Source organism: Ailuropoda melanoleuca, chromosome 3 (genome assembly GCF_002007445.2).
Source record: "Ailuropoda melanoleuca isolate Jingjing chromosome 3, ASM200744v2, whole genome shotgun sequence".
Taxonomy (NCBI): Eukaryota; Metazoa; Chordata; class Mammalia; order Carnivora; family Ursidae; genus Ailuropoda; species Ailuropoda melanoleuca.
In genome coordinates, this window is record NC_048220.1 from 87,186,890 (window position 1) to 87,212,757 (window position 25,868).

The window sequence follows — 25,868 nt, forward strand, 5'->3', positions numbered from 1 at the left end:
ACCCATCCATCTGTTCACCCACCCATCCATCTACTCACCCATCTATCCATCCATCTACTCACTCACCATCAACCCACTCGTTCACCCACCCATCCATCTGTTCACCCACCCACCCATCTACTCACCCACCCTCTCATCCACCCACCCATCCAGTCACCCATCCATTCATCTACTCACCCACCCATCCATCGATCCATCTACCCATGTACTTGCCCATCTACCAGGTTGGGGGACATGGTAGTGATCCAGATAGTTGAGGCTGTTGCCGTTATAGAATTACACCTAATCGTATGATACACAGAGTAAGCCCCGGTTACGCACGAGCTGTGAAGGAGGTAATGGGTGGTATGACAGCCCCTGGGTTGGGGGGGGGAGGCTGCTGTGTGCGGGGAGAGCCTGAGTGGAGCTGCTGGGGGAGGACAGAGGGAGCTGCAAAGCTAACGCCCGAGGAGTGACTGCCGGGCTTGTTTAGAAAGCGGAGAGGATAGGGCTGTAAGTGTGATTGTGAGGGCAGAGGTCACGGAGGCCTGTGGGCCAGGGTGGAGCGTGGATTTTATCCTGGGTACAGCCAGAATAAAGCAGCTGGTGAGTGACTGGCTCTCATGCCCCTTTTGAAAGATGGCTCTGGCAGCTGCAGGAGTGTGGGCTGTAGGGGGCGACACTGATGCCGGGTGACAGGGAGACCCTGTCCAGCACAGTCGGGCTGCAGGCTTGGGCTGGGGCAGTAGCCGGGAAGAGGGAAGAAGGGGTCAGTTCAATATACGTGTTGGAGGCAAAGCCAGTGAGACTGGTGAGGGGAGGAGAGTGAGGCAAAGCTGTCTCCTGAGAGCCGCCTTTGCGCTTTGGAGGTGCTCAGGCCCCCTAATAGCCCTCCTCAGGGAGACCCTATTTCCCCCATTTTGTAAATGAGGAGTGTTTCATGGCAGGTAAGTTACTTGCCTTGGGTCACCCAGGTGAGAAGGGAGAGCTGTGATTCTAACTAGATCTCTCTGTGTGAGGATTTGACCAGGCTTCCACTGGACTGGAAGCTTCCTGGGGCTGCTGGGGGTGAGGGGTTTAGCAGTCAAGGAGGCCTTGGAGCCACAGAGCTGCCTTGGAGCCAGGCCTTTGCAGGATAAATTCATTATTAGTTTGGAGAACATTTCTAGATCATCGAACACATTTATCTTTTCAAAAAGCACAAGCATTCCAAAGCCAAACAGCAGCAGTTTTGGATGCTGTGGGGCCCTTTCCCCCTCTAGCGACCACAGAAATGAGAGGCTGACTTTTCATCACGGGTGTCTGCATTTCTGCATGAATGCTTGTACACGTGTACACACACACACACACACACACACACACACACAGTCCTCATCATGGGGGCTGGGGGGGCTCGTGACAGAGGGTGGGAAGATGGTTGTTCATGGAGGCTGATACCACCTTCCATTTTCCTAGTCACCTGGGAGGTGACCTGTTCTCCTAAGCTTCAGTCTCCTAAGCTTCAGACCTCAATGACTGAGTTTCCTTTCCACCCTCATCTCCTCTCTGGGCAGTTCAGGTCCCCGGCTTGAAACTGCAGATCCACCATACCCCATCTAGAATCGATGCCCTCTGGCCCTGGCCTGAGGCCCCCACCCTTTTGCTAAGCAGAAGAGCTGTGTGTGACTCAGGTTTGAAAGGTGAGACTTCGTAGAGGTCGAGGGCCTCTATCCTGGTCCGGAGGGGGCCGAGTGGCCTGTATACCTGGCTCGGCTGCCACGCTGCGCAGGGGCGTGGAAAGCTCTCATTGTTCCCCGGCCGGCTGTCACCCCCCCCACTCCACCCCCCGGCCTTCATGGATGCTAGGATTTCCAGAGAATTGGGTCACACACAGGCTTTTGAACCGTGTGACCGGATATTCACTCTCCCAGATTGAGGCTTCTAGGTCAGAGTTCTTTCTCCTTTTCCCTAAAATTGCTGGTGCCAGTGCTTCCTTCTATAAGACATCAGCTGTCTCTTGGCCTGCCTTCCTCTGTGAGAACTCAGGTGGGGCAGGGAGGTCGTGTTTGAACCTACCTGCCCACCTTCTTTTGTATTCTTTTGTTTTTTGGTCAGGTGTTCTCTGAGCCTTAGTTTCTTTGGAGTCAGGATTTCTGTGTCTTTGTTCACACTGTCAACCCTCTCGCTGCCCAAAGAGCAGAGGCTCAGATGGAAGCTTCTTTCTGTGGCTGTGGAGGGTGTCTCTAGTTTCTCAGAGACCGGGCAGCCTTTGCCTCTTTTTCATGATCACTCCAGCAGCTACCACTTAGTAACAAACTTAGTGAGTTTTACCATTGAGTTACCATGTCTGCGCAGGTCAGGGGGGCACAACAGGCATCCCTGCATTTGACCCTCAAAGAACCTGAGAGGTAGACATGATCTGTGCATTTTATTTTTTTATTTATTTATTTTTTAAAGATTTTATTTATTCATTCAACAGAGCTAGAGACAGCCAGCGAGAGAGGGAACACAAGCAGGGGGAGTGGGAGAGGAAGAAGCAGGCTCATAGCGGAGGAGGCCTGATGTGGGGCTCGATCCCACAACGCCGGGATCACGCCCTGAGCCGAAGGCAGACGCTTAACCGCTATGCCACCCAGGCACCCCTAATCTGTGCATTTTACAGATGCAGGAAGAGGGGCCTAGAGATTGAGTGACTGCTGGAGGGCCCCCAGCCAGAAGTCAGCAGAGCTGAGGTTTAAACAAGGTCTCTCTGACCCCCAAGAATGTGCTGGCTTCTCTCTCGGGCAGCATTTGGGGGGGCAGATGGACTCTGGCCAAGAACAGAACACAGGCCTCATGGGCCCAAATCCTGAGGGGCTGCTAGGGAGCCCTGATTCATAGTCAGGAGGCCCACGTTCTTTCTGTATCATTTTCTTTCCTGATACATACCAATCTTTAATAGATTTGCCCAGAAAGAAACACAGTTAACACTTTGGAGTTTATCTTGCAGTTATTTTTTTGTGTGAGTAAACACATAAACACATACACACATTGACAATATGTGTGTTACAAAATTAAGGTATACTCTGTGATCTAGGTCAAATTTTTATCGTATTGATATTTTGCATAGGTAATATTATGTCATGGTTCAAAATTCAAAGAAACACACACACACACACACACACACACACACACACAAAAGGCATCTAGTTCCCCTCTCTGTGTTAATATTTTATGGTGTAATCCTTGAAGTACAGTGTTTAAATTTAGGAAAGTGAACACACACAGACACATAAATTGTCTTTTTTTTTGTTTTTCACCCATAGGGTAGGGTAACATAATAGACCCACTTGTCACCACCTTGCTTTTTTCACTTAGAGATCATTCCATATCTGTTCATAAAGAATTATTACATTTAAAAAAAAATTGTCCCATTTTTAGTAGATGTTTTCCCATGTAATTATTTTCTAAAACTTGATTTTTTTTCATGGTTGTGTACACAAAATTAACATCAGGTGGATACATTTTAATTTATTTAATTAGACCTATATGATGGACATGTATGTCATTTCCAGTTTTGGACTATTATAAATAGTTTTGTTATGGATATCCTTATTCAGTTGTGTTGTGTATCTATGAATATTTCTTTCGAATCAATATCTAGAAATGGAAATACTGTATCAAAAGGCACGAACTTACTACCAGTTGTCCTCCAGAATGTACCAGTCCATACCAGCAGGTTATGGAAGTATCAATTGCCCCTATGCTCTTGCCTTTTTAATGCAAATGGGATTTTAAATTTGCACCTCATATCCGTATTAGGTCATTTAAAAATTTTTGTTTTTTCTTTCATGTCTGTTCATGTTTTGTGTTCCTTTTTGAAAGTAGGCTCCTCCTGTTTTTCTTATAGATATGTAAGTACTCTTTATACATTGATCATTCATGTTTTGCCTGTCAATAAATGTCAAATTCAGCCCGGGTTCTAGTCATGCCCCTGCCCCGTTCCACGCTCCAGTCGTCAGTGTCCCCAGCCATGAGTTATGTGATCACTGAGACGCACGTCCTTTCACCCTCAGGCGCCAGGAGCTCCGGGAGCTTCGGCTGCTCCAGAAAGAAGAGCATCGGAACCAGACCCAGCTGAGCAGCAAGCATGAGCTGCAGCTGGAGCAGATGCATAAACGTTTTGAACAAGAAATCAATGTAAGTGTGAGAAAGGATGGGTCCCCGGAGGGCTTCCTGCTCCGCGTTTCCTTTAAGGGCCGTAGAGAGCCCCATTCCTGTGGTTTCCTAATCTCACGAGGCCTTGACTTGTAAACACAGAATCTCGTGAAAGTCCCAGTGCTTCTCAGTCAATCGGGAGGGTCTCCAGAGGGAGACAGCTTTGCTGAATACCATGCAAGAACCTTGCAAGGTAGGCAGTCCGGCTTCCCTTCTGCACACGAGGAAACAGAGACCACAGAGGTTAGGCGACTTGTCCCAGGTCACACGGCCATGAGGTGGTTGAGCTGGGAGTCAAGCCCAGGTCTGAAGATAAGCTCTGGGCTCTCCCCATCTTACTTCCCATCTTCCTCCCGGGTATCAAGTCACTTTGCTAAATTTCTCCTTCTGCTTCTTCCAGGCCAAGAAGAAGTTCTTTGACACGGAGCTGGAGAACCTGGAGCGTCAGCAGAAGCAGCAAGTGGAGAAGATGGAGCAAGACCACGCCGTGCGCCGCCGGGAGGAGGCCAAGCGGATCCGGCTGGAGCAGGATCGGGACTACGCCAGGTTCCAGGAGCAGCTCAAACTGATGAAGAAGGAGGTGAGTATGTGTCGGGCAGAGGCTGGGGGGTGGTCCTAGGTTGCAAGGGATCGAAACCACAGCCGAGCCCCGCTTCAGCAACAGAGGGAATCTGGGGGGCTCGTATACCTGCGGAGCTCATGTCCAGGTGTCTGGTTTACGTGCTGCAGTTGCACTGTGAGAAGCCACTTGGGCTCTGCGGGCTTGTGCTGACTTGACTCCCAGGCAGCTTCCTGGATGTCCTCCCAGCCCAGCAACCCTAGCTGAAAGCAGGGGAAAGGAAGGGATGGCAGCTCGGGGGATCTGAGATGCTTTCACCAGAAGCGGGGAGCAGGTGCTGGTTGGCAAACACAGTATGTCTTCTGTGCCCTGCCCTCCTTCTCCCCTAACAGCAGTCCCCTAGTTGGGACCCACGTGGCCCTTCTTCTCTTTCCTCTCCCAGCTGGAAGAGGAAGGGGGAGGTGGCAAAGAGGTAGATGGTCCTGGGACAAAGGGAGAGAGGCAGATTTCCCAGCCTGCCCTGGGGAAGGGCATCTGGGGCCCAAAAAACAGCCCACACCTCCCTCTGTGGAGCCTGTCACTGGCAGGCTGGGACAGACTTGCTAGGCCATTCCCAGTCTCCAGACGAACAGCCTCTAAGGGTGGTCTGTGGTGCTGCCGGCCGCAGAGCCGCAGAGCCTGGCTCCCAGGTAGCAGTGTATGGGTGTGACATTGTATCCAGGCGGCATCAGGCAGCTGCTGGGGGGGCAGGGCTGGGGTGAGACATGTGGCCACAAAACTTAAGGGGGCGCCAAAAACCTTGGTAATCAAGATAAACAATATTCTAGGATAGTGTTTTAAAATAAAAAATACTGCAAAATATTCACGACGAACAGAATGGCAGCTACTTAGAGTCAGGATCCAACGGGGCCAAGATAAGGGTAAGATGATGAGTCTGAGTCCTGCAAATACAGGGCTGGATCCTGTCTGTATTTAAAATTTTGATATTCATGGGAGCCTGGGTGGCTCAGGAGGTTAAGCGTCTGCCTTCAGCTCAGGTCATGATCCCAGGGTCCTGGATTGAGCCCCGTGTCAGGCTCTCTGCTCTGCGGGGAGTCTGCTTCTCCCTCTCCCTCTGTCTGCTGCTCCCCCTGCTTGTGCTGTCAAATAAATAAAGTCTTTAAAATTTGATATTCATAATTTTGGGCATGAATTTTGAAATTTTTTAAACGTAATTTATCTTGATGACTGAAGTTTATGGTATTCCTTTTTATGCCTGAGGTGAGTGCCTCACCCTGCTCCCGGCCCTCCTGCTGAGAGCCAGGCCAATGGGCTGGGGTACAATGCCGGTACTAAGCACGCCGCCAGCTCCAGTGCAGGGAGCACAGGCTTGGGAGTCAGGCGTGGTTCTGAGTCTTGGCTCTGGATCACTAACTGCACTGAGCTTTGGACAGCAACTTTCCTGAGTCCTGCTTACCTCCTCTCAAAATGAGAGCTGCTCAGCGCCTCTTTTATTGACGTACAGCACTGTGCTAGGTGCCGGGGGTACTGAGCAAGCGACAGGAACACGACTCTCAAGTGCTGTTCACTGCCACAGAAGCCCAAAGTTTTTGGCCATTTAGGTGTGCATTTTCTGTGCCCGTCTCTCTCCTTTCCTTCTGGCACTCCCCAGTACACGAATATTACACCTGTGGTATTTTCCTGTGAGTCTCTAAAGCTTTAGGCTTTGTAATCCTTTTTCTCTCTTGTTCATGTTGTATAATTTTTATTACTCACTCTTCAAAGTCACTGGTCCCTCTGTCACCTCCACTCCACCCTGGCTCTGTCCAGTGCTTTCTATGTTTAGTGTCAGATGCTGCCTTGTTTAGTCCTAAGTTTTTTGCGTGTCTCTTTTTTAAAGATTTTATTTATCTCAGAGAGCATGTGTGTGCGTGTGTGTGGGGGGGAGGGGCAGAGGGTGAGGGAGAAGCAGACTCCACGCTGAGCGCGGAGCCCAAGGAGGGGCTCAGTCCCATGACCCTGAGATCATGACCTGAGCCAAAACCAAGAGTTGGATGCCTAACTGAGCCACCCAGGTGCCCTCTGTCTCTTTTTTAGGGTTTGTATTTCTTTGTGGCAACAAAGAAAACGAAAGCAGCACTCCTTCGCTCTGGGGAGTCCAAAACTGGAGCCAGCAGCAGACAGGAGTAGGCCAGTGGGGACCACCTGTCGGAGGGACTTGGTGGAGAATGGGGCTGGGGGCCAGTGCCTAGAGCTGAACCTCATCTTCGGTCTCCCTGACCCAGGAGTTCAGGGGTTGAAGACCTACTTTCTAGGAAAGGTGAGGAGGCACCCTGACCCCACCACTCTCTGCTGTTTCTGGTGCAGGTGAAGAACGAGGTGGAGAAGCTCCCCAGGCAGCAGCGGAAGGAGAGCATGAAGCAGAAGATGGAGGAGCACACACAGAAGAAGCAGCTTCTCGTGAGTCCTTGTCCCTCAGTCGGGGGCAGAGGGGTTGGAGAGCCCCAGGTTTGAGACCCTGAATGATCAAGTGCCCCCTCTGTGCTCCTGCCTTGCCCCTGGAATACCCATGTCTCATTCTGAGTGCTTAAATCTGGCTATCCTTGCTAGCACCTTCCCCACGCAGCCTTCCTTGACTGCTCGCACTCCAGCTGCAAGTGAGATCCTCCATTTCTGGACCCTCCAGCCCTTTACATCCATCTCTTCCAAACCGTTTAGTGCCTCCTGTCTGGTCTTGGGTTGTTTGTATGTCGTATCTCCTTGAATAACCCAGTATATCCACCTGCCCGCTTGGCCTCCACAATCTCCCAGACCTGGTCCTGTTCTTGGATTCTGAGGGGGCACTGTCCTCCCTCCTGCCACCAGGCCAGAAACCTTGTTATTCCTGACACTTCCATTTCCCTCCAACCCTTTATCACCTCCTACAGCATGGATTTTTTTTTTTTTTTTTTAAAGCTCCAAACGCTCTCTGGATCTGTCCACTTTATCTGCATCTCTGTGACTTCTAGCCATGGTCACCTTTTGCCTGGACTGCTGCAACAGCCTCCCAGCTCGTCTCCCTGCTTCCTCTCTTGCTCTCTTACAGTTTCCTCTCCCACCAGCCAGTGCGGTCAACTTGAATTCCAAATCTGATCATGTCACCCTCCCCCCATAGTCTTGTGTCTTCAAAACCTTCAGTGGCTCCCACTTTGTCCATAAGATAAGGCCAGCCTCCGTATGTGCTTTCAAGGCCCCGTGGGTCTGGTCCTGGCCAGCCTCTCCAGCTCAACTCGGTCCCCTCTGCCCCAGCCTCACCAGCCTTCTCTGTAGCCCTTGTCAGACCATGTGCTCATTTTTCTCCCCCTATGGAGTCTGTACATTTTGCTTTCTCTGCTCCCTAATGTACACTTAAAAATGCTTTGTATATTATCTGGTTTAGCATTCATGGCTTGCTGGGATAGGTGCTGTTCATTTTTCCCTTTGCAGAGGAAGAAACTAAGGCTCAGGGAGGTGACTCTCCAGAGTTAGCAGTATGGGGCATGGCCCCAAATTCAGGTCTGTCTCCAGACGTCGTGTTCTCTCCAGGACACCATCATACTGTCCTACAACCTGTCCCTTGATGCTGTCATCAGAAAAAGAATTCTGGGCTGGGGAGAGTGGGGGAGACGGCCCCCAGCCCCACACAGGGAGAGCAGATGGGCTCCTTAAGGAGGCCATTTGGGCAGTGGCATCGAGAGCCTCAGAAATGTGCACACTGTTGGCCTGGATTTTCTGTTTCTAGAGACTAATCCTGAGGATAAATCATCACAGAGGTTTACAGTTAGCTACCAGAATCCGAAGAGCAGCACCATCTAAAATAGAGACAACCTGGAAGCAGCCTATTAAGTACTGGGTATTGAATAAGCTGGGGTACACCTGCACCATGAAATACTTTCAGCCATTAGAACTCATCTGGTAGAAGATTACATTATAACATGGAAAGGTATTTTTAATTTTTAAAAATTACAGTAAAATAGACATAACAAAATTTAGCATCTTAACCATTTTTAAGCGTTCAGTTCAGTGGCATTAAGTACATTCACACTGTTGTGCAAACCAGCCCCACCATCCATCCCCAGAACGCTTTATCCGGCAAAACTGAAACTACTGAATAGATAGTAAAACACCCCACGATACCCCTTCCCCAGTCCCTGGCAACCACCATTCTACTTTCTGTCTCCACAAATCTGACCTGCATGTGGGATCATACGGTATCTGTCCTTTGTGTCTGCTTTCCTTCGATTTAACATGCCCTCGAGATTCACCCATGTTGTAGCACATATAAGCATTTCCTTCCTTTTCAGGGCTGAGTAATGTTCCACGTGTATCTGTACTACATTTTGTCTGTGCACTCTTCTGTCTGTGGATACGTGAGTCGTTTCCATCCCGTAGCTATCGTGAATAACACTGTTACGAACATGGGTGTACAGATCTCTAAGTCCTTTTACATAAACGTGTCTGTATAGATACACCCAAACCAGCTGCTACTCCTGGGTGAGAGGGTTCGTGGGGGTTTTTATTTCTGTTTAGGGGTTCCCTAAGGTTTTTAAATTTTAATTTTTTTAACTCTTTATTATGGCAAATAAAACACATAGGCAGAAAGAGGCACAACAGGCACCCCCTCATTACCAGAACACAGGAATTATGAACTCATGTCTCCTTACTCCCCCGCCCTCCTGTGTTATTTTGAATCAAATCCCACACATCCTGTCATTTCACCTGTAGGTCTCCGTATTATCTCTAAAAAAAAAAAAAATCCACAATACTATAAACGTACCTAAAACTTTAAATATTTAACAATAATTACTTATTTGCAGTTGAATCATTATGTACATTTCCAATTGTCTCATTAATTTTTTTCTTTCTTACAATTTGTTTGAATCGGGGTCCACAAAAAGTGCATGTGCCACAGGTGGCTGATGTCTCTAAGTCTCACATTTCCCCCACACATGTTGTCTTTGCTGCTCATGACGACTTTTCTCCTGTCGTAACAGTAGAGGGCGAGATGCCGAAGCCAGCGCTAAAGGTCTGACCTCGTCTCTCCCACACAGGACCGGGACTTCCTGGCCAAGCAGAAGGACGACTTGGAGCTGGCGATGAAGAAGATCACTGCTGACAACAGGCGGGAGATCTGTGACAAGGAGCGCGAGTGTCTCACTAGGAAGCAGGAGCTCCTTCGAGGTGGGTGCCAGAGAGCGGGCTCTGCTAGAACTGTGAGGTTCTGCTCCATCCTAAAACCAAACGGCATCCCTCAGGGCGAAACACGAGGCCAGCCCCCACCGAAGTCAGGACTGGGGCACAGATACCAGCTGTCACCAACATGATTTGACATTATTCCTGATATTGAGGAAAGAAGAAAGCAAGCAAGTGATGTAGGGTGGGTAGGAATTGTAAATAAGTACACTGGGTGAACGGGGTGCTGGGGGTGGGGACAGTACCGAGCCCCTTACTACAGCTATCTGGTATCGAGCGACTGCTTTGCCAGGCCATGTGCCGGTCTTCATGGCTCAGGCTCCTTAACGCAGCAAGGTGTTTGTGCAGATGAGGAAACGGCCGCTGGCACAGTGACTGTGCTTCGGCTGGGGTTGCTCGGCTAGTGGGGGGAGAGTGGGCCTTGACCTCGGATCTCCTCTTGAAGCTGAGCTCTTAACCACTCTGGTGTGGTGGGTCCCTCCCAGCACGGGACCTTCCAGAGACCCCAGTGTGGGCCACTCTCAGAGGGAGCGCAGAGGAACTCCTGGGGAGGGAGGCTTCTGCATCTGGACGGGGTTCCTCAGCAGAGGGGTCCTGGGACAGAGCTCTGAAGGGCAGCAGGGCTTAGGGTCTTTGTATAGCCTCGGCTTTATCTCACTATGCCTAGCAGATGTTTGGTGCAGTTTTGGGGGGTGTGCAAAGCAAGCGGGCTCTAAATGGCCAAAAATCCGTTGTTGAGCCACATGTAAAAGAACTGGATGGGTGACAGTGTGAGCGTGGCGCCTGTTGTGAAGCAGTAAGCGACACAGGGCCAGTGACAAGCACTGTCTGTGGCTTCACTGACACAACGGAGAAGTGCAGCCAGCGCTGGGATGGCGCACACGGCTGAGCAGTGTAGACCCGAGTACTTGGGTGTGGGGCAGCGAAATGGGGTCCTTAGTGTCCTGACGTTCTGAGGAGCCACAGATGTTTTAGGAAAGCCCTCATTTTCTTTTTTTGTCCATGATGTCGAGAAGAACCACCCTACTTGTGGGACAGTGGTGCTGATTTTGGTCAGGAAGCCAACTTACTGTTCCGATGTCCTGGGGGCAGCTACCGGTTTTCACGGATCAGGAATGCAGTGAATTAACAGACTGACCGTTCTTCGTGGGTTGAGCACAGCCTACTCTGGGTCTTGCAGGGCGTGAGGTCTTCATCTGACAGCAGCTCCCTGCCTGTGGCTGAGCAGAGGATCAGATCGTAGACTTCCAGTGATAAAATACCAGATACTGCTGTCTCAATAATGTATATATAAAGGACGTGCAGTGGCCAAGGAGGGTGTCCCCATTTTCCAAAGGAGGAAATGGTGACAAGAGGGCTGTCCTGTCGTCTTCATGGGGCTCCATGAGCCCTTCCCACCTGCCCATTAAGAAATACTGAACATAAACATGTCTCCCAAGAACATTTCTCCCTCTGTGGTGTGGTCATACCTGTTTGGGAGAGGCAGGAGTGGGGCCTGCGGAGGGTTTACCACGTGTCCCGAACCCCAGTGAACGAGCTGGGCTCCAGCCCAGGTCTCTGGTTTCTCTGGCTTCTGACTGCGGTCACTTCCTGGGGTACCACTCTCCCGGGAGCCATCATCGGAGGAGGGGCAGCGCCCGGTGGGGCTCTGGCCATTAGTGTCTCATCAGCTCTCACCCTCCACAGACCGGGAGGCAGCCCTGTGGGAGACAGAGGAGCATCACCTGCAGGAGAGGCACCAGCTGGTGAAGCAGCAGCTCAAAGACCAGTACTTTCTCCAGCGGCATGAGCTGGTGCGCAAGCACGAGAAGGTGAGGTCCCTGGCTGGGCGGGTCACCGGGGCTGCCACCAAAAGAGCTAGGTAGGGCCGTGAGGCCACCGTGACGGGGTGCCACTTGAGTACGATCTGTGCTCCCAAGAAGAGCCAGGTGTGAGCCATGGTGGGGCCCAGGGTGGTTCTTGGGGGGTGTCCTGCCTCAGGTGGAGGGGCCACGGACAGGGGAAACCATGCAGGGAAGCAGAGGGCGGCTCCCTCACAGACTCCTTTGGGTGTGTCTTTCATTTTTTTCCTCCTCGTTCGTTCATCTTTCCATTTTCCCCCTCTCTCTCTCTTTCACATGCATTCCCTCAGAAGGCTTGTAAGTCTCAACTTAAACACCACCTCTGCCGGGAAGCCTTCCTTAACCCCCTCAGGTCAGGCAAGGACCCCTGCTCTGTGTGCCAGAGCATCCTGTACTTCTGTGTAATTGTCTGTCTGGGTTTGAGCCCCTGAGTGGGAACAGAGACAGACGAACCGAGATATGGATGTGCAGTCAGTGGGTGATTACAATTCCTAATCTAAATGCGATGGTGGCAGTCAGCGTAGGACTGTGGCAGCTCTAATAAGGGTGCCCAGCCTGGCTAGGAAGTCGGGAGAGGCTCATAAGTGTTAGGTGAAGGAAAAAAACTTAAGATGTTTCAAGAATGATGAACCGTCCCTGTTAGCGTATGTTTCGCTCCTAGGTGTTAGCTTTAATGGCATGCCGCCACAGATCACATGAGAAGGCATTTAGAAGGTAAAAATCCAAAGCAGTCACAAAAAGTAACATTTCCTGTTCTCCCTTTAAAAATCAACAGAAGTACAAGGCTTCCAGCCTTGCTCTGCTGAGCACTCGGGGCCACGTGGGTCCTGGGCTCCTAGCTGAGTGTGGTGGCCTCGGGCCCCTCCCTGCACCCCGGGGCCCAGAGCCCACGTGACCTGCCCCGGCCGGCTGTCCCCTCAGGAGCGGGAGCAGATGCAGCGCTACAACCAGCGCATGGTGGAGCAGCTGAAGGTGCGGCAGCAGCAGGAGCGGGCGCGGCTGCCCAAGATTCAGAGGAGCGAGGGCAAGACGCGCATGGCCATGTACAAGAAGAGCCTGCACATCAACGGCGCGGGCAGCGCCTCCGAGCAGCGCGAGAAGATCAAGCAGGTGGGTGCGCAGCGCAGGCCGGTGGCGCCTGAGCCTCACGGGCACGGGGGACTAGAAGACACAAGCTGCAGCACGGGGTCTTGGAGGGGGGCCGGTCACACCCTCATCAGTCCCCCCGCTCTGCTGAGGAGGAAGCCCGGTCCCGTGCCCGTTCGGACGCTGGGGCTTTCACCCTGCAGCTTCCTCTGCTGGTGAACCCCTTCCTCTCATCTGCCGTGTGTCTTGGGGACGTGGAGTCGGTGGCCCTGGGCTCCTGTGATGCTTGTGTGGTAGCACATGTCACAACAACACAATGTTGTGTCCCCACCAGCCTGGGTCTCAGCGCAGGAGGTGGCATAGCCTGAATGGCGTAGGGCACTCGGGTTGGGCCTCTGACGGGGCCTTCTAGAACAAACGGAGTGGAGGTGGGCCCCCCAGCCAGGCCTGTGGCCCTCTGAGGCACTCCCCCTCTCTGTTGCAGTTCTCCCAGCAAGAGGAGAAGAGGCAGAAGTCGGAGCGGCTACAGCAGCAGCAAAAACACGAGAACCAGATGCGGGACATGACGGCGCAGTGCGAGAGCAACATGAGCGAGCTGCAGCAGCTGCAGGTACAGCCCTCCCTGCCCCCTTCTTGGACTGCCTCAGTTTCCCTCAAAGCAGTCTGCTCGCAGGGACTACAAACAGGGAGGGAGTCTCAGCAGAGCAGCCTGCGCTAGAACGGTTTCCATCCTGCTGTGTGATGCTGGCCAGGTCCCATCACCTCCCAGCCGTGGTTCCTGCAGGCGGAGAGGAGGCATGGGGTGGGGGTGAGAATTCCTGTTCTGTAGCATTGGAGTGAGGCTTCGTAAATGAGATGACTGAGCTGAAAGTGCCTTGCCTGGGGCTTGGCAGTGGCATGCTGCCGGATTTCTTGGTCATCACTGTGTCTTGGGACAAGGTGTCCCAATTAACCCTTATACCAAAACCAGATATTTTTAAGGAAAACAGCAAACCACTATCTTTCATAAACACAGATGCACAAATCCTCAACAAAATATTAGCAAACTGACTCCAACAACATGTAAAAAGATTCCAAGTGGGCTCTATGCCGGACGGGTTCAACATTCAAAACTCAGTGTAGTCCATAACATCAACAGGCTAAAGGAAAATCACATCATGTCTACAGATGCAGAAGAAGCACTTGACAAAACCCAACACTCCCTCATGATAATACTCTTAGGAAACTAGGAATAGAGGGGAACTTTCTCAACTTGATAAAGAACACCCACAAAAACCTACAGCTAATATCATCCTTAAAGGCAAGAGGCTCAAAGCTTTCCCACTGAGATCAGGGAAGGGTATCCTGGCTTTGCCAACCACTTGGCAACCCCTTTCCCTAGGGAGATCCTGAGCTCTTCAAGATTCCCGACTCCTGAGCTTGCCCCATGCCTGAGGGGTACCACCCCAGGAGCCGGAACGTGGAGACCCTTTGTGGTGGAGCAAGGCATTGCCATACCTGAGGGATGGGCCGACTCAAACTTCTGACTTCAGGAAATTGCTCAGGCTATGGGACCCATCTGGCAATTTCTGGAGAGGCAGAGAGGCGTGGAGAAAACATGACAGGCGTTGAAGCCTGTCAGGTAGGGACTCTGCCATTTGTCGCTGTGTGAATTTTAGCCAACCCCCTCACCTTCTGCATCTGTTTTCCCATCCCTGTCTCATGGAATTACTGGGAGGATTAACTGAGAGAACCCATATAAAGTCCCAGGGGCCCAGCTCCTGGCAGGTCAAAGGTACTCCATGCTGCTAGGAGTATTGTTTCTAACTAAACCGATTTCTAAACTCTCAGAAGCCAGAGCTTTAAACCCAAAACGAAAATCCCCTAGTGGGTTTCGCTCTTCTAACCCAATAGGGTTGAGGTATCTGGATGAAGGCACTTTCCTCTTGCTTTATAAGCTCCTTATAAACTACAAGATTGATTCTCTGTGAGGAATCAACAGGGACTCGTCCCTTTTGCCTGTGAGAAATTCTAAGTAACTTTTGTGAGGCAGATAACTTACCTCAGAGAGAGAACAGTGAAGTTGGGAGTGCCTCAGTCAGGTCCGTGTCCTCATCCTTACTACAAATTTCTCCTGAGGAAATGACATACAATACAAAAAATTACATATATAGTTTATCTTAGCTCTGGCTGCCATAACAAAATACCAGTCTGGGTGGCCTAAACAACAGTTTATTTGCTCACAGTTTTGGAGCCTGGAAGTCTGAGATCAGCTTACCACTGTGGTTGGGTTCTGGTGAAGCCTCTCTTCCTGGCTTGCAGATGGCTGCCTTCTTGCTGTGTCCTCACATGGCAGAGGGAAAGAGAAAGCAACCTCTCTAGTGTCTCTTCTAAGGACACTAATCCCATCATGAGGGCCCCACCCCTAGGACCTCAACTGAACTTAATTTTTTCCTAAAGGACACACCTCCAAATACCATCACATTGGGGATCAGGGCTTCAACATATGAATTGTGGAGAGAAACAATTCAGTCCAAAGCACAGAATACAGTGCTATTTAAAATAGTGAAAATTAAGAGCAACCTAAGTGACCAGAAGGAGGGGAAGTAGTTTAAGTAAATTTGATGAGTCCCCTGTGGGATATTCTGTAGACATTAAAAATGATTATGAAAAATGGTAATTCTCTGTAGAAATGTTTACATCATAATGTTAAGGGTTGGGGGAAGCCGGTTTCGGAAATGCATATACAGGGTGAGCTAAACAACATCTAGAACATCTAAATTTTTGCAGTGGTTGCCTCTAGTGGTGGGATTAGGGACTTAAGTAATAGTTTTATAGTTTTGTTAAAATGACATATATGTTCATGTTGAAAAATTTAAACAATGCAAAAAAGCACAAAGAAGAAATCTGCAAATTACTGCAGCTTCCACCACATAACAAACACTATTAACAGGAACATTCTGAAATATTCCTCCAGGCATATCTTGGTATCTATGTATTTATAGGTATAGAGTTTCATATAAATCAGAATCGAGAAGAAATAATAAATGAATAATGCTGGTGCCATCATGGCTACAGCATGAGGTATGCTTCAGCTCTCTGCACCTCTGCCTTCTGAGTTTCTTACCTGTTCTGCCTGGAATTTGTTCCAGAATGAAAAGTGTCACCTCTTGGTAGAACATGAAACCCAGAAGCTGAAGGCCCTAGATGAGAGCCATAACCAGAACCTGAAGGAATGGCGGGACAAGCTTCGGCCACGCAAAAAGGTAACCAAGTCTGGGCTTGTGGGCTCGGTGGTAGGCTCTTCTCCATGCTGAGCCACAGGTGTCTGCCTACGATGTGAATACAGATATAGGTAAGGTACAGATTTATAGATTTACTTGAAGAAATTGGCTCATACGATTGTGGATGGCTGCTAAGTCTGAAATCTGCAGGGCAGGTTGCAGGTTGGAGAGCCGGGAAGAGTTGATGTTGCAGTTTTGAGTCCCAGGGCAGTCTGGAGGCAGAATTCCTTTTTCCTTAGGGGAAACCTCAGTCTTAAGGCCTTCAACTAGTTGGACGACGTCCACCCACATTAGGGAGGGTAATTTGCTTTACTCAGAGTCCACTGAGTTAAATATTAATCACATCTAAAAGTTCCTTCACAATGACATCTCAATGGGTGTTTGACGCAGACAGCTGGGTACCATCCCTTGCCAGGTTGACACAAAATTTACCATCACGGGGCCTCAGTGTGGTGCAAAAAGTCATTAGCCAGCCCATGGTACAGACCATGGACATGCTCATTTCCTTCCACTCCTAAACTGTCTGAGGAGAGAGCTGCCCTAATTGCACTTGATTGGGTATCTGGAAGCCCTGAGGTTTGTTCTGCCATCATATATCAGCTCTGGTTGTTCTAACTGGTCTGGACAAAAGGCAGCTGCCTACCTCAGCTATCTAATGGCCTTGGAAGTCCTCGAGGTGAGGCTTCCCTACCTGTGCTAATGGAGCTTTCTGTCTGGAAGTTGGCCACGGTCCCAGACCTTCCTCTTAGCAGGCCCGTGTTTATCATTTTCTGTAATCACAGCCTGTTGGGACTTTTGATACTTGACACTCAAATCAACAATGTTTCTGCTGACATAGGTTGACTCTGGTATCAGGAAATAAATGTTCACCTGCTTCTCTTACCTGGGACCCTTGGCACATCCTGATAGTTTGAAAATGAATGATCACATTGCCTCTAGCAATTGCCTCATATTTCCAGGACACCTGGGTTTGGGGAGGTACCACAGTGTATGTCTGGAGAGCTGCATTGGATTTTGCCTTTGGGGGCTGCTATTCAGAATTTTTTTTTCTTAAGATTTTATTTATTTGAGGTGGGGGGAGACCACAATGGGAGGGGGCAAAGGGTGAGAGGAAGAATTAGGCTTCCCACTGAGCAGGGAGCCTCATGCGGGACTTGATCCCAGGACCCTGGGATCACGACCTGAGCCAAAGGCAGATGCTTAACCGACTGAACCACCCAGGTGCCCTATTTCAAATGTAGAATTCTTCACAGAACCGTCTGTCTTTAGCTACCTGGGTTACTGCTGGAACACTGAACCAGAAGTGATATAAATATTTTTGTATACTCTTGGATTATAATCCACAGTCTTGAGCTGTACAGGGGCAGGGGAGATGACTGTACACTGTGGAACAGTTTTAGAAAAATTCAGACTTATTTCTTTCAAATAAGTACAGAATATCTGGTAGCATCAATAAAGTGTTGCTTGGGTGACAGTTAACACAGAATACGGTCTCAGACAAGTCTTCTCTTCTCAATCTTGCTTTTTAGGGCTATAAAATGTAGATAACATTTCTTCCCTTAAAGCAAGTGTTAGTAAACTATTGTCTGTGGGCCAGATCTGGCCTACCATCTGTATTTTAAATAAAGTTTTATTGGAACACAGTCAAGCTCGTTCGTTTACATGTTGTCTCTGGCTGATTTTGCACTACAACAGCAGTTGAGTAGTTGTGACAGAGACCTCACAGCCTGCAAAGTTGAAAATATTTAAAATCTGGTTTTACAGAAAAGAGATTACAGACTCCTGCCTTAGGTTATATAGATGAATGTATGTGGTAGGTTTAAGAGAGTAGTGCTTCAGAGCACGGGCTTTGGAGTAAGACAGGCATGCAATAAAGTCCTGGCTCCCCTATTACTAGCTGTGAAACCCTGGGCAAGTTGTGAAACCGCTCTGCTCTGAAAGTGGTAGCTATGATAACTAAATTGTTATTCCTATAGCAGATGTCACAAATTGAAACTGGCTTACAGGTGTTAGGTTTGGCCAACATATAGAAATTTGAAATGTTTTTGGAAGTTGCCAAACTGTTTTATTGTACTTCACAAACAATTGCATCCTCACCCCCCCAAACTGATGGTTTGTGGCAACCCCATGGTGAGTAAATCTACCAGTGTCATTTTTCCAATAGCATTTGTTTACTCCATGTCTCTGTGTCACATTTTGGTAATTCTTACAATATTTTAAACTTTTCATTATTATTTGTTATGGTGATATTTTAAACTTTTCATTATTATTTGTTATGGTGATCTGTGATCAGTGATCTTTGATGTTACTATCATAATTGTTTTGGGGTGCCATGAAACTTGACCACAAAAGATAGTGAACTTCAAAACAAGTCACAATAAATTTAAGAAGACTGAAGAAGTCATATCATGCNATTTGTTATGGTGATCTGTGATCAGTGATCTTTGATGTTACTATCATAATTGTTTTGGGGTGCCATGACCACAAAAGATAGTGAACTTCAAAACAAGTCACAATAAATTTAAGAAGACTGAAGAAGTCATATCATGCATCTTTTCCAACCACAATAGTATGAGACTAGAAATCATAAGAAAAAACTGAGAAAACATGAATATGAGAAGGCTAGACAACATGTTACTGAACATGCAATAGGTCAGCGAAGAAATCAAAGAGGAAATAATGGACACAAATGAAAATGAAAACATAATGGTCCAAAATCTTTGAGACAGCGTGAAAGTTCTAAGAGGAAAATTTATAGCGATACTGGTTCATCTCAAGAAACAAGAAAAAAATCTCACATAATCTAACCTTACACCTAAAGGAGCTAGAAAAGAACAAAGCCTAAGGTTAGTAGAAGGTAGGAAATAATAAAGATCAGAGCTTTAAATGAAATTGAAACTAACAAATATTGGTTTACCAATAGAAAAAAAAAATGAAATCAAGAGCCACTTCTTTGAAGAGTTAAACAGAATGGATACACCTTTAGCCAGTCTCATCAAGAAAAAAAGAAAAAGGACCCAAATAAATAAAATCAGAAATGAAAGAGAACATCCAGGACAATAGAAATATAAAGGATTATAAGAGACTAGTACGAAACATTATATGCCAACAAATTGGACAACCTAGAAGAAATGGATAAATTCCTAGAAACAATCTTCTAAAACTGAATCAGGAAGAAATAGAAAATCTGAACAGAACAATTACTAGGAATGAAATGGAATTGGTAATCAAAAAACTACCAACAGAAGAAAGCCCAGGGTCAGATGGATTCACAGTGAATTCTACCAAACATTTAAAGAAGAGATTTTTCCTCAATCTATTCCAAAAAATAGAAGAGGAAAGAAAGCTTCCAAGGACACTCTAGGAGGCCAGAATTAATCTGATCCTAAAACCAAAGACACTACTAAAAAAGAAAACCACAAGCCATATCTCTGATTAACACAGATGCCAAAATTCTGAACAAAGTATTAGCGAACCACATTGAACAATACATTAAAAGGATCATTCACCACCATCACGTAGGATTTTTTCCTGGGGATGCAAGATCAGTCAACATGATACACATCAATAAAATGAAGGATAAAAGTCATATGATCATCTCAGTAGATGTAGAAAAAGCTTTGACAAAATTCAGCATCTGTCCATGATAAAAACTCTCAACAGAGTGGGTTTAGAGGGAACATACCTCAACATAATGAAGATCATATATGAAAAACCCACAGCTAACATCATACTCATTGGTAAAAAAACTGGGAACTTTTCCTCTAAGATCAGGAATAAGACAAAGAGAGTGTACCCATTCTCACAACTTTTGTTCAGCGTAGTAGTGGGAATCCTAGCCACAGCAGTGGGCTAAAAAAAAGATTAAATACTTCCTTGCCAATTTAGATGCCTTTTAATTGTCACTCTTTGCAGATGATATAATACTATACATAGAAAAGCCTAAAGACTCCACCAAAAAAAACTATTGGAAGTACTAAATCAATTCAGTAAAGCTGCAGGACACATAGACACAGACATTGGTTGTATTTCTATACACTAATATCACAGTAGCATAAAGATAAATTTAGAAAGCAGTCCCACTTACAACTGCACCCAAAAGAATAAAATACCTAGGAATCAACCAAACTATAAGACACTGATGAAAGAAATTGAAGATGACAGAAACAAATGGAAAGATACTCCATGCTCACAGACTGGAAGAATTAACACTGTTAAAATGTCCATATTGCTCAAAGCAACCTACAGATTCAGTGCAGTCCCTATCCAAATAACAGCAGTATTTTTCACAGACTAGAATAATACTAAAATTTGTATGGAACCACAAAAGACCCAAATAGCCAAAGCAATTCTAAAAAAGACAAAGCTGGAGGTATTAGAATCTCAGATTTCAACATACACTACAAAGCTGGAATAACCAAAACAGTATGGTACTGACACAAAAATAGACACACAGATCAGTGGAACATAACAGAGCCCAGAAATAATTCCACACTGGGGCACCTGGGTGGCTCAATCGGTTAAGTGTCAGCCTTCGGCCCAGGTCATGATCCCAGGGTCCTGGAATTGAGCCCTGTGTCAGGCTCCCTGCTCAGTGGGGAGCCTGCTTCTCTCTCTCCCTCTGCTGCCCCCCCTGCTTGTGCCCTCTCTCTCTAATAAATAATCAATCTATGACAAACGCAAGAATGTACAATGGGGAAAAGATGGTCTCTTCAATAAATGGTGTTGGGAAAACAAGACAGGTACATATAAAAGAATAAAAAGGAACCACTTTCTTATACTACATATAAAAATAAACTCAAGATGGATTAAAGACCTAACCATGAGACCTGAAATCATAAAAATCCTAGAAGAGAGCATAGGCCGTAATTTCTCTAACATAGGTTGCAACAGTATTTTTCTAGGTATGTCTCCTAAGGCAAGGGAAACAAAAGCAAAAATAAACTATTGGGACTACCCCAAACTGAAAAGCTTTTTGCATAGCAAAGGAAACTATCAACAAAATGAAAAAGCAACCTACTGAATGGGAAAAGATATTTGCAAATGATAGGTCTGTGATAAGGGGTTAACATCCAAAATACATAAGGAACTTAACTAAACACCAAAAAACCCTAAATAGTCTGATTAAAAACGGGCAGAGGACATGAACATTTTTCCAAAGATATACATTTCACCAACAGATACATGAAAAAATGTTCAACATCACTAATCATCAGGGAAATGCACATCAAAACCACAAGCAGATTCACCTTGCACCTGTCAGAATGGCTCATATTAAAAAGATAAGAACAAGTGTTGACGTGGATGCAGAGAAAAAGGAACTTTTGTGCGCTATTGGTGGAAACGTAAATTGGTGCAGCCACTGTGGGAAATAGTATGGAAGTTCCTCAAAAAATTAGAAATACCATATGATCCAGTAATTCCACTATTGAGTATTTAGAAATAAAAATATTAATTTGAAAAGATATACGCACCCCTATATTTATTGCAGCATTATTTACAACAGCCAAGAGTGGGAAGTAACCCAAGTGTCCATCAGTAGATGAATGCATAAGGAAGATGTGATACACACACACACACACAGGAATATTACTTAGCCATGAAAAATGAGATATTTTATTTTATTTATTTTTTGCCATTTCAGACAACATGGATGGACCTAGAGAGTATTATGCTAAATGGAATAAGTCAGACACAGAAAGACAAATACCATATGTTTCACTTATATGTGGAATCTAAGCAAAACAGTAGACAAAAAGCAGAAACAAACCCGTCAGTATAGAGAGCAAACTGATGGCTGCCAAAGAGGAGGAGGGCTGAGGGGATAGACAAAAATGGGTGAAGGGGACTGGGAGATACAAGCTTCCAGTTGTAGAATGAATAAGTCACAGGGATAAAAGTTGCAGCACTGGGAACATATAATAGCATTATATGGTGACAGATGGTAGCTACGCTTGGGAGCACAGCATAATATATAGACTTGTCAAATCACTATGTTGTACACTTAGAACTAATGTAACATAGTGTGTGAACTATACCTCAATAAAATAAATAATAAAATACACTTTAGGAAAAAAAAATAAGATAGTCAGCTGTTATGTATCTTACGACTGTTCCACTGACTGGCCATTCCCCTGGCTCTCTTTCTCCTCAGGCCTCATTCCACGAGACATAGTAATATTGAAATTATGCCAATTAATAACCCTACAGTGGCCTCACAAGTGAAAGGAAGAGTTGCACGGCTCTCACTTTAAATCAAAAGCTAGAAATGATTAAGCTTAGTGAGGAAGGCAATGTTGAAATTTGAGCTAGGCCAAAATCTGGCCCCTTGCACTAGTTATAGTCAAGTTGTGAATGCAAAGGGAAAGTTTTGAAGGAAATTAAAAGTGCTACTCTAGTGAATACATGAATGATAAGAAAGCTAGACAGCCTTATTGCTGAAATGGAGAAAATTTTTGCAGATCAAACCAGCCACAAATTTCCTTAAGCCAAGGCCTAATCCAGAGCAAGGCCCTAACTGTCTTCAATTCTGTGAAGACGGAGAGGTGAAGAAGCTGCAGAAGAAAAGTCTGAAGTTAGCAGAGGTTGGTTCATGAGGCTTAATGAAAGGAGCCGTCTCCAGAACAGAAAAGTGCAAGGGGAAGCAGTCAGTGCCGGTGCAGAAGCTGCAGCGAGTTCTCCAGAAGACGGAGCTCAGATAATTCATGAGAGTGGCTATGCTAAATAACAGGTTTTCAAATGTAGATGAAACAGTCTTCTATTAGAAGAAGAGTTTATAAGCTGGAGAGGAGAAGTCAGTGCCTGCCTTCACAGCTTCAAAGGACAGGCTGAGTCTCATTAGGGCCTAGTGCAGCTGGTGACTTTAAGCTGAAGCCAGCGCTCATTTACCACTCCAAAAATCCTAGGGCCCTTACAAATTATGCTCAATCTACTCTGCCTATGTTCTCTAAATGGAATAGCAAAGCCTTGATGACAGCACATCCATTCACAGCATGGTTTACTATTTTAAGCCCACTGCTGAGACCTACTGCTCATTGGCAAGGCACTGGTCACCCAAGAGTGCTGATGGAGATGTACAACATGACTGATGTGTTTTTGTTTTTGAGAGAGAGAGAGAGAGTGCGAGTGTGTGTGAGCAGGGTTGAGGGGCAGAAAGGGAGAGGGGGATGGAGAGGGAGAGAGAGAGAGAGAGAGAGAGAGAATATGAATCTTAAGCAGGCTCCATGCCCAGTGTAGAGCTCAGCATGGGGCTTGATCTCACAACCCTGAGATCATGAGCTGAAACCAAGAGTCCAGACACTTAACTGACTAAGCCACCCAGGTTCCCCTAATGTTGATGATGATTTTTTTTTTTAAAGATTAATGTTTTCATGCTTGCTAACACAATATCCATTCTGCAGCCCAGAGTCATTTTGAGTCTGAGTCAAATGTAATTTGGTCAAGAGTAATTGTGACTTTCAAGTGTCATTATTTAAGAAATACATTTTGTGAGGCTATAGCTGCCATAGATAGTAATTATTTGCATAGATGGATCTAAGCAAAGTAAGTCAAAAACCTTCTGGAAAGGATTCACCATTCTAGATGCCATTAAGTACATTCAAGATTCACGAGAAAAGGTCAAACTATCAACATGAACAGGAGTTTGGAAAGAAGTTGATTCCAACCCTCATGGATGACTTTGGAGGGGTTCAGGACTTCAGTGGAGAAAATAACTGCAGAAGTGGTGGAAACAGCAAGACAACAAAAACCAGAAGTGGAGGCTGAAGGTGTGGCTGAAATGCTGCAATCATGATCAAACTTGGAATGAGGAGGGCTTCTGATGGATGAACAAAGAAAGTGGTTTCTGGAGATGGACTCTACTCCCAGTGAAGACTGTTGAAATGACAAGAAAGAATTCAGAAATATCGCATGGTGAACTGGTCCCTTGAATCGAGCTGGATATCTACCAGACCATCCTGAACACCCACGAAATCAGCCTGAGATGTAAGAAGATACATCTGAATCTCTACAAACAGAACATCTCCGGCCCTTGGTCTCAAGGTATGAAACGGGGAGCAGAGAGTCTGCGGGCAGATACCAGAAGATAAACGGAAGGGGGTGGGAGCTGCTGTGCTCGTGCACCAGGAAGCAGTAGCCTCCCATGCTGGGGAGTGGGCCAAAATAGCAGACCAGTAGCAGCGGGGAAACCAGACTGACACCCGGAGCTCGGGAGTGCACGCATGGGAACTGGGGGCGGCTGGCGGTTTTAGAAGCATAATGGGCAGAGATGTGCCGGCCCTGGGAGCGAGGACTGGGAGAGCGGCTGTTGGGCGCACAACCCGGGATGCTGCGGGTTTTTAGCAGCACCAACAGAAACGGGAGTCAGTGTGGCCTGGAGAGCTCAGTGAAGAGCAGACTGCGATCTCTCTGTTCTGAGACAGGGGTTTGGATATGGTCACTGCTGCTCTGACCCTCAGAAGAGACACAGAAAGCCGCCAGGGAAAGCCACCAGAGAACAAAAGCCCCCCAAACTGGTTCTTACTGAGCCCACTGCCCCCCCACCCCGGGCCAGGGCAACTCTGTCCAAACAGGGTTGCCTGAGTATCAGCATGGCAGGACCCTTCCCCAGAAGGCAGGCTGAAAGAACAAGAAGCCAGATCCCTAAGGTCCCTATAAAACAGGTGCATTTTGCCTGGGTCCTGGTCAATAATTTGGACTCTGTACATCCCCGCAACCACACTTCATCAGAATGACAAAGGGGAGGAAGCCCCAACAAAGGAAAGAAAGAGAGACTGTGGCCTCTGCCACAGAACTAATGGATATGGATATAACCAAGATGTCAGAAATGGATTTCAGAGTAACAATTATCAAGATGACGTATAGGCTTGAGAAAAATGTTAACGAAAATATAGAATCTCTAAGGGCTGAAATGAGAATGAATCTGGTGGAAATTATTCTATGAATGAAATGCAGTCTAAACTGGATGCTCTGACTGCCAGGGTAAACGAGGCAGAAAAACGAATTAGTGAGTTAGAGGATGAGATGATAGAAAAGAAGGAAAGAGCGGTAACATGGGAAAAAAAACCCCTCCAATTTCTTGGAAAAAAGCTACAGGAGATTACTGAAACGTTCCAGCGCCAGAATCATCGGCATCCCCAAGGGGGTGGAGAAAGAGAGAGGTCTAAAAGAGATATCTGAACAAATTGTAGCTGAAACTTCCCTAATCTGGCGAAGGAAATAAGCATTCGTGTCCAAGACACAGAGAGGACCCCTCCCAAGATCAATGAGAACAGATCAACACTACGACATATAATAGCACAATCTGCAAATCTTAGATCCAAGGAAACAATCTTGAAAGCGGCGAGGGGGAAGAGATTCCTTACGTACAGAGGGAGACAATTAGAATAACGTCAGACCTGTCCACGGAGACCTGGCAAGCCAGAAACGGCTGGCAAGGCATATTCAGAGCACTGAGAAGAACATGCAGCCAAGGATACTGTATCCAGCAAGGCTGTCATTCAGAATGGATGGAGAGACAATGAGCTTGCAAGACTGGCAGAAATTGAAAGAATATGTGACCACCAAGTCAGCCCTACAAGATATATTAAGGGGGGTTCTATAAAAGTAGAAAGACCCCAAGAGTGATACAGAACAGAAATTTACAGAGACAGTCTATAAAAACAAGGACTTCACAGGCAACATGACAACATTAAAATCATTTCTCTCAATAATCACTCTCAATGTGAATAGCCTAAATGCTCCCATAAAATGACAAGGTTGCAGAATGGATAAAAA

General features: G+C 46.9%; 1 protein-coding gene and 1 long non-coding RNA gene across 3 annotated transcripts in view; one reads left to right on the top strand and one right to left on the bottom strand.

Annotated features, from left to right (window-relative positions):
• STK10 (serine/threonine kinase 10) overlaps nt 1-25,868 on the top strand; it is a 124,170-nt gene that overhangs the window by 89,036 nt on the left and 9,266 nt on the right. For both annotated transcript variants that reach the window (XM_034656737.1, XM_034656736.1), the window contains exons 11-18: nt 4,014-4,137; nt 4,556-4,735; nt 7,061-7,153; nt 9,763-9,892; nt 11,591-11,715; nt 12,667-12,855; nt 13,316-13,441; nt 15,963-16,076. In XM_034656737.1, coding sequence (XP_034512628.1) covers nt 4,014-4,137; nt 4,556-4,735; nt 7,061-7,153; nt 9,763-9,892; nt 11,591-11,715; nt 12,667-12,855; nt 13,316-13,441; nt 15,963-16,076 — 1,081 coding nt within the window. The remainder of the gene's footprint in view (nt 1-4,013; nt 4,138-4,555; nt 4,736-7,060; nt 7,154-9,762; nt 9,893-11,590; nt 11,716-12,666; nt 12,856-13,315; nt 13,442-15,962; nt 16,077-25,868) is intronic.
• Nucleotides 8,731-11,582, bottom strand: LOC109490942. The gene is made up of 3 exons (XR_002144307.2): nt 11,374-11,582; nt 10,975-11,124; nt 8,731-10,048 (listed from the first exon to the last, which is right to left on the bottom strand). It is a non-coding gene; the product is annotated as an uncharacterized LOC109490942 (long non-coding RNA).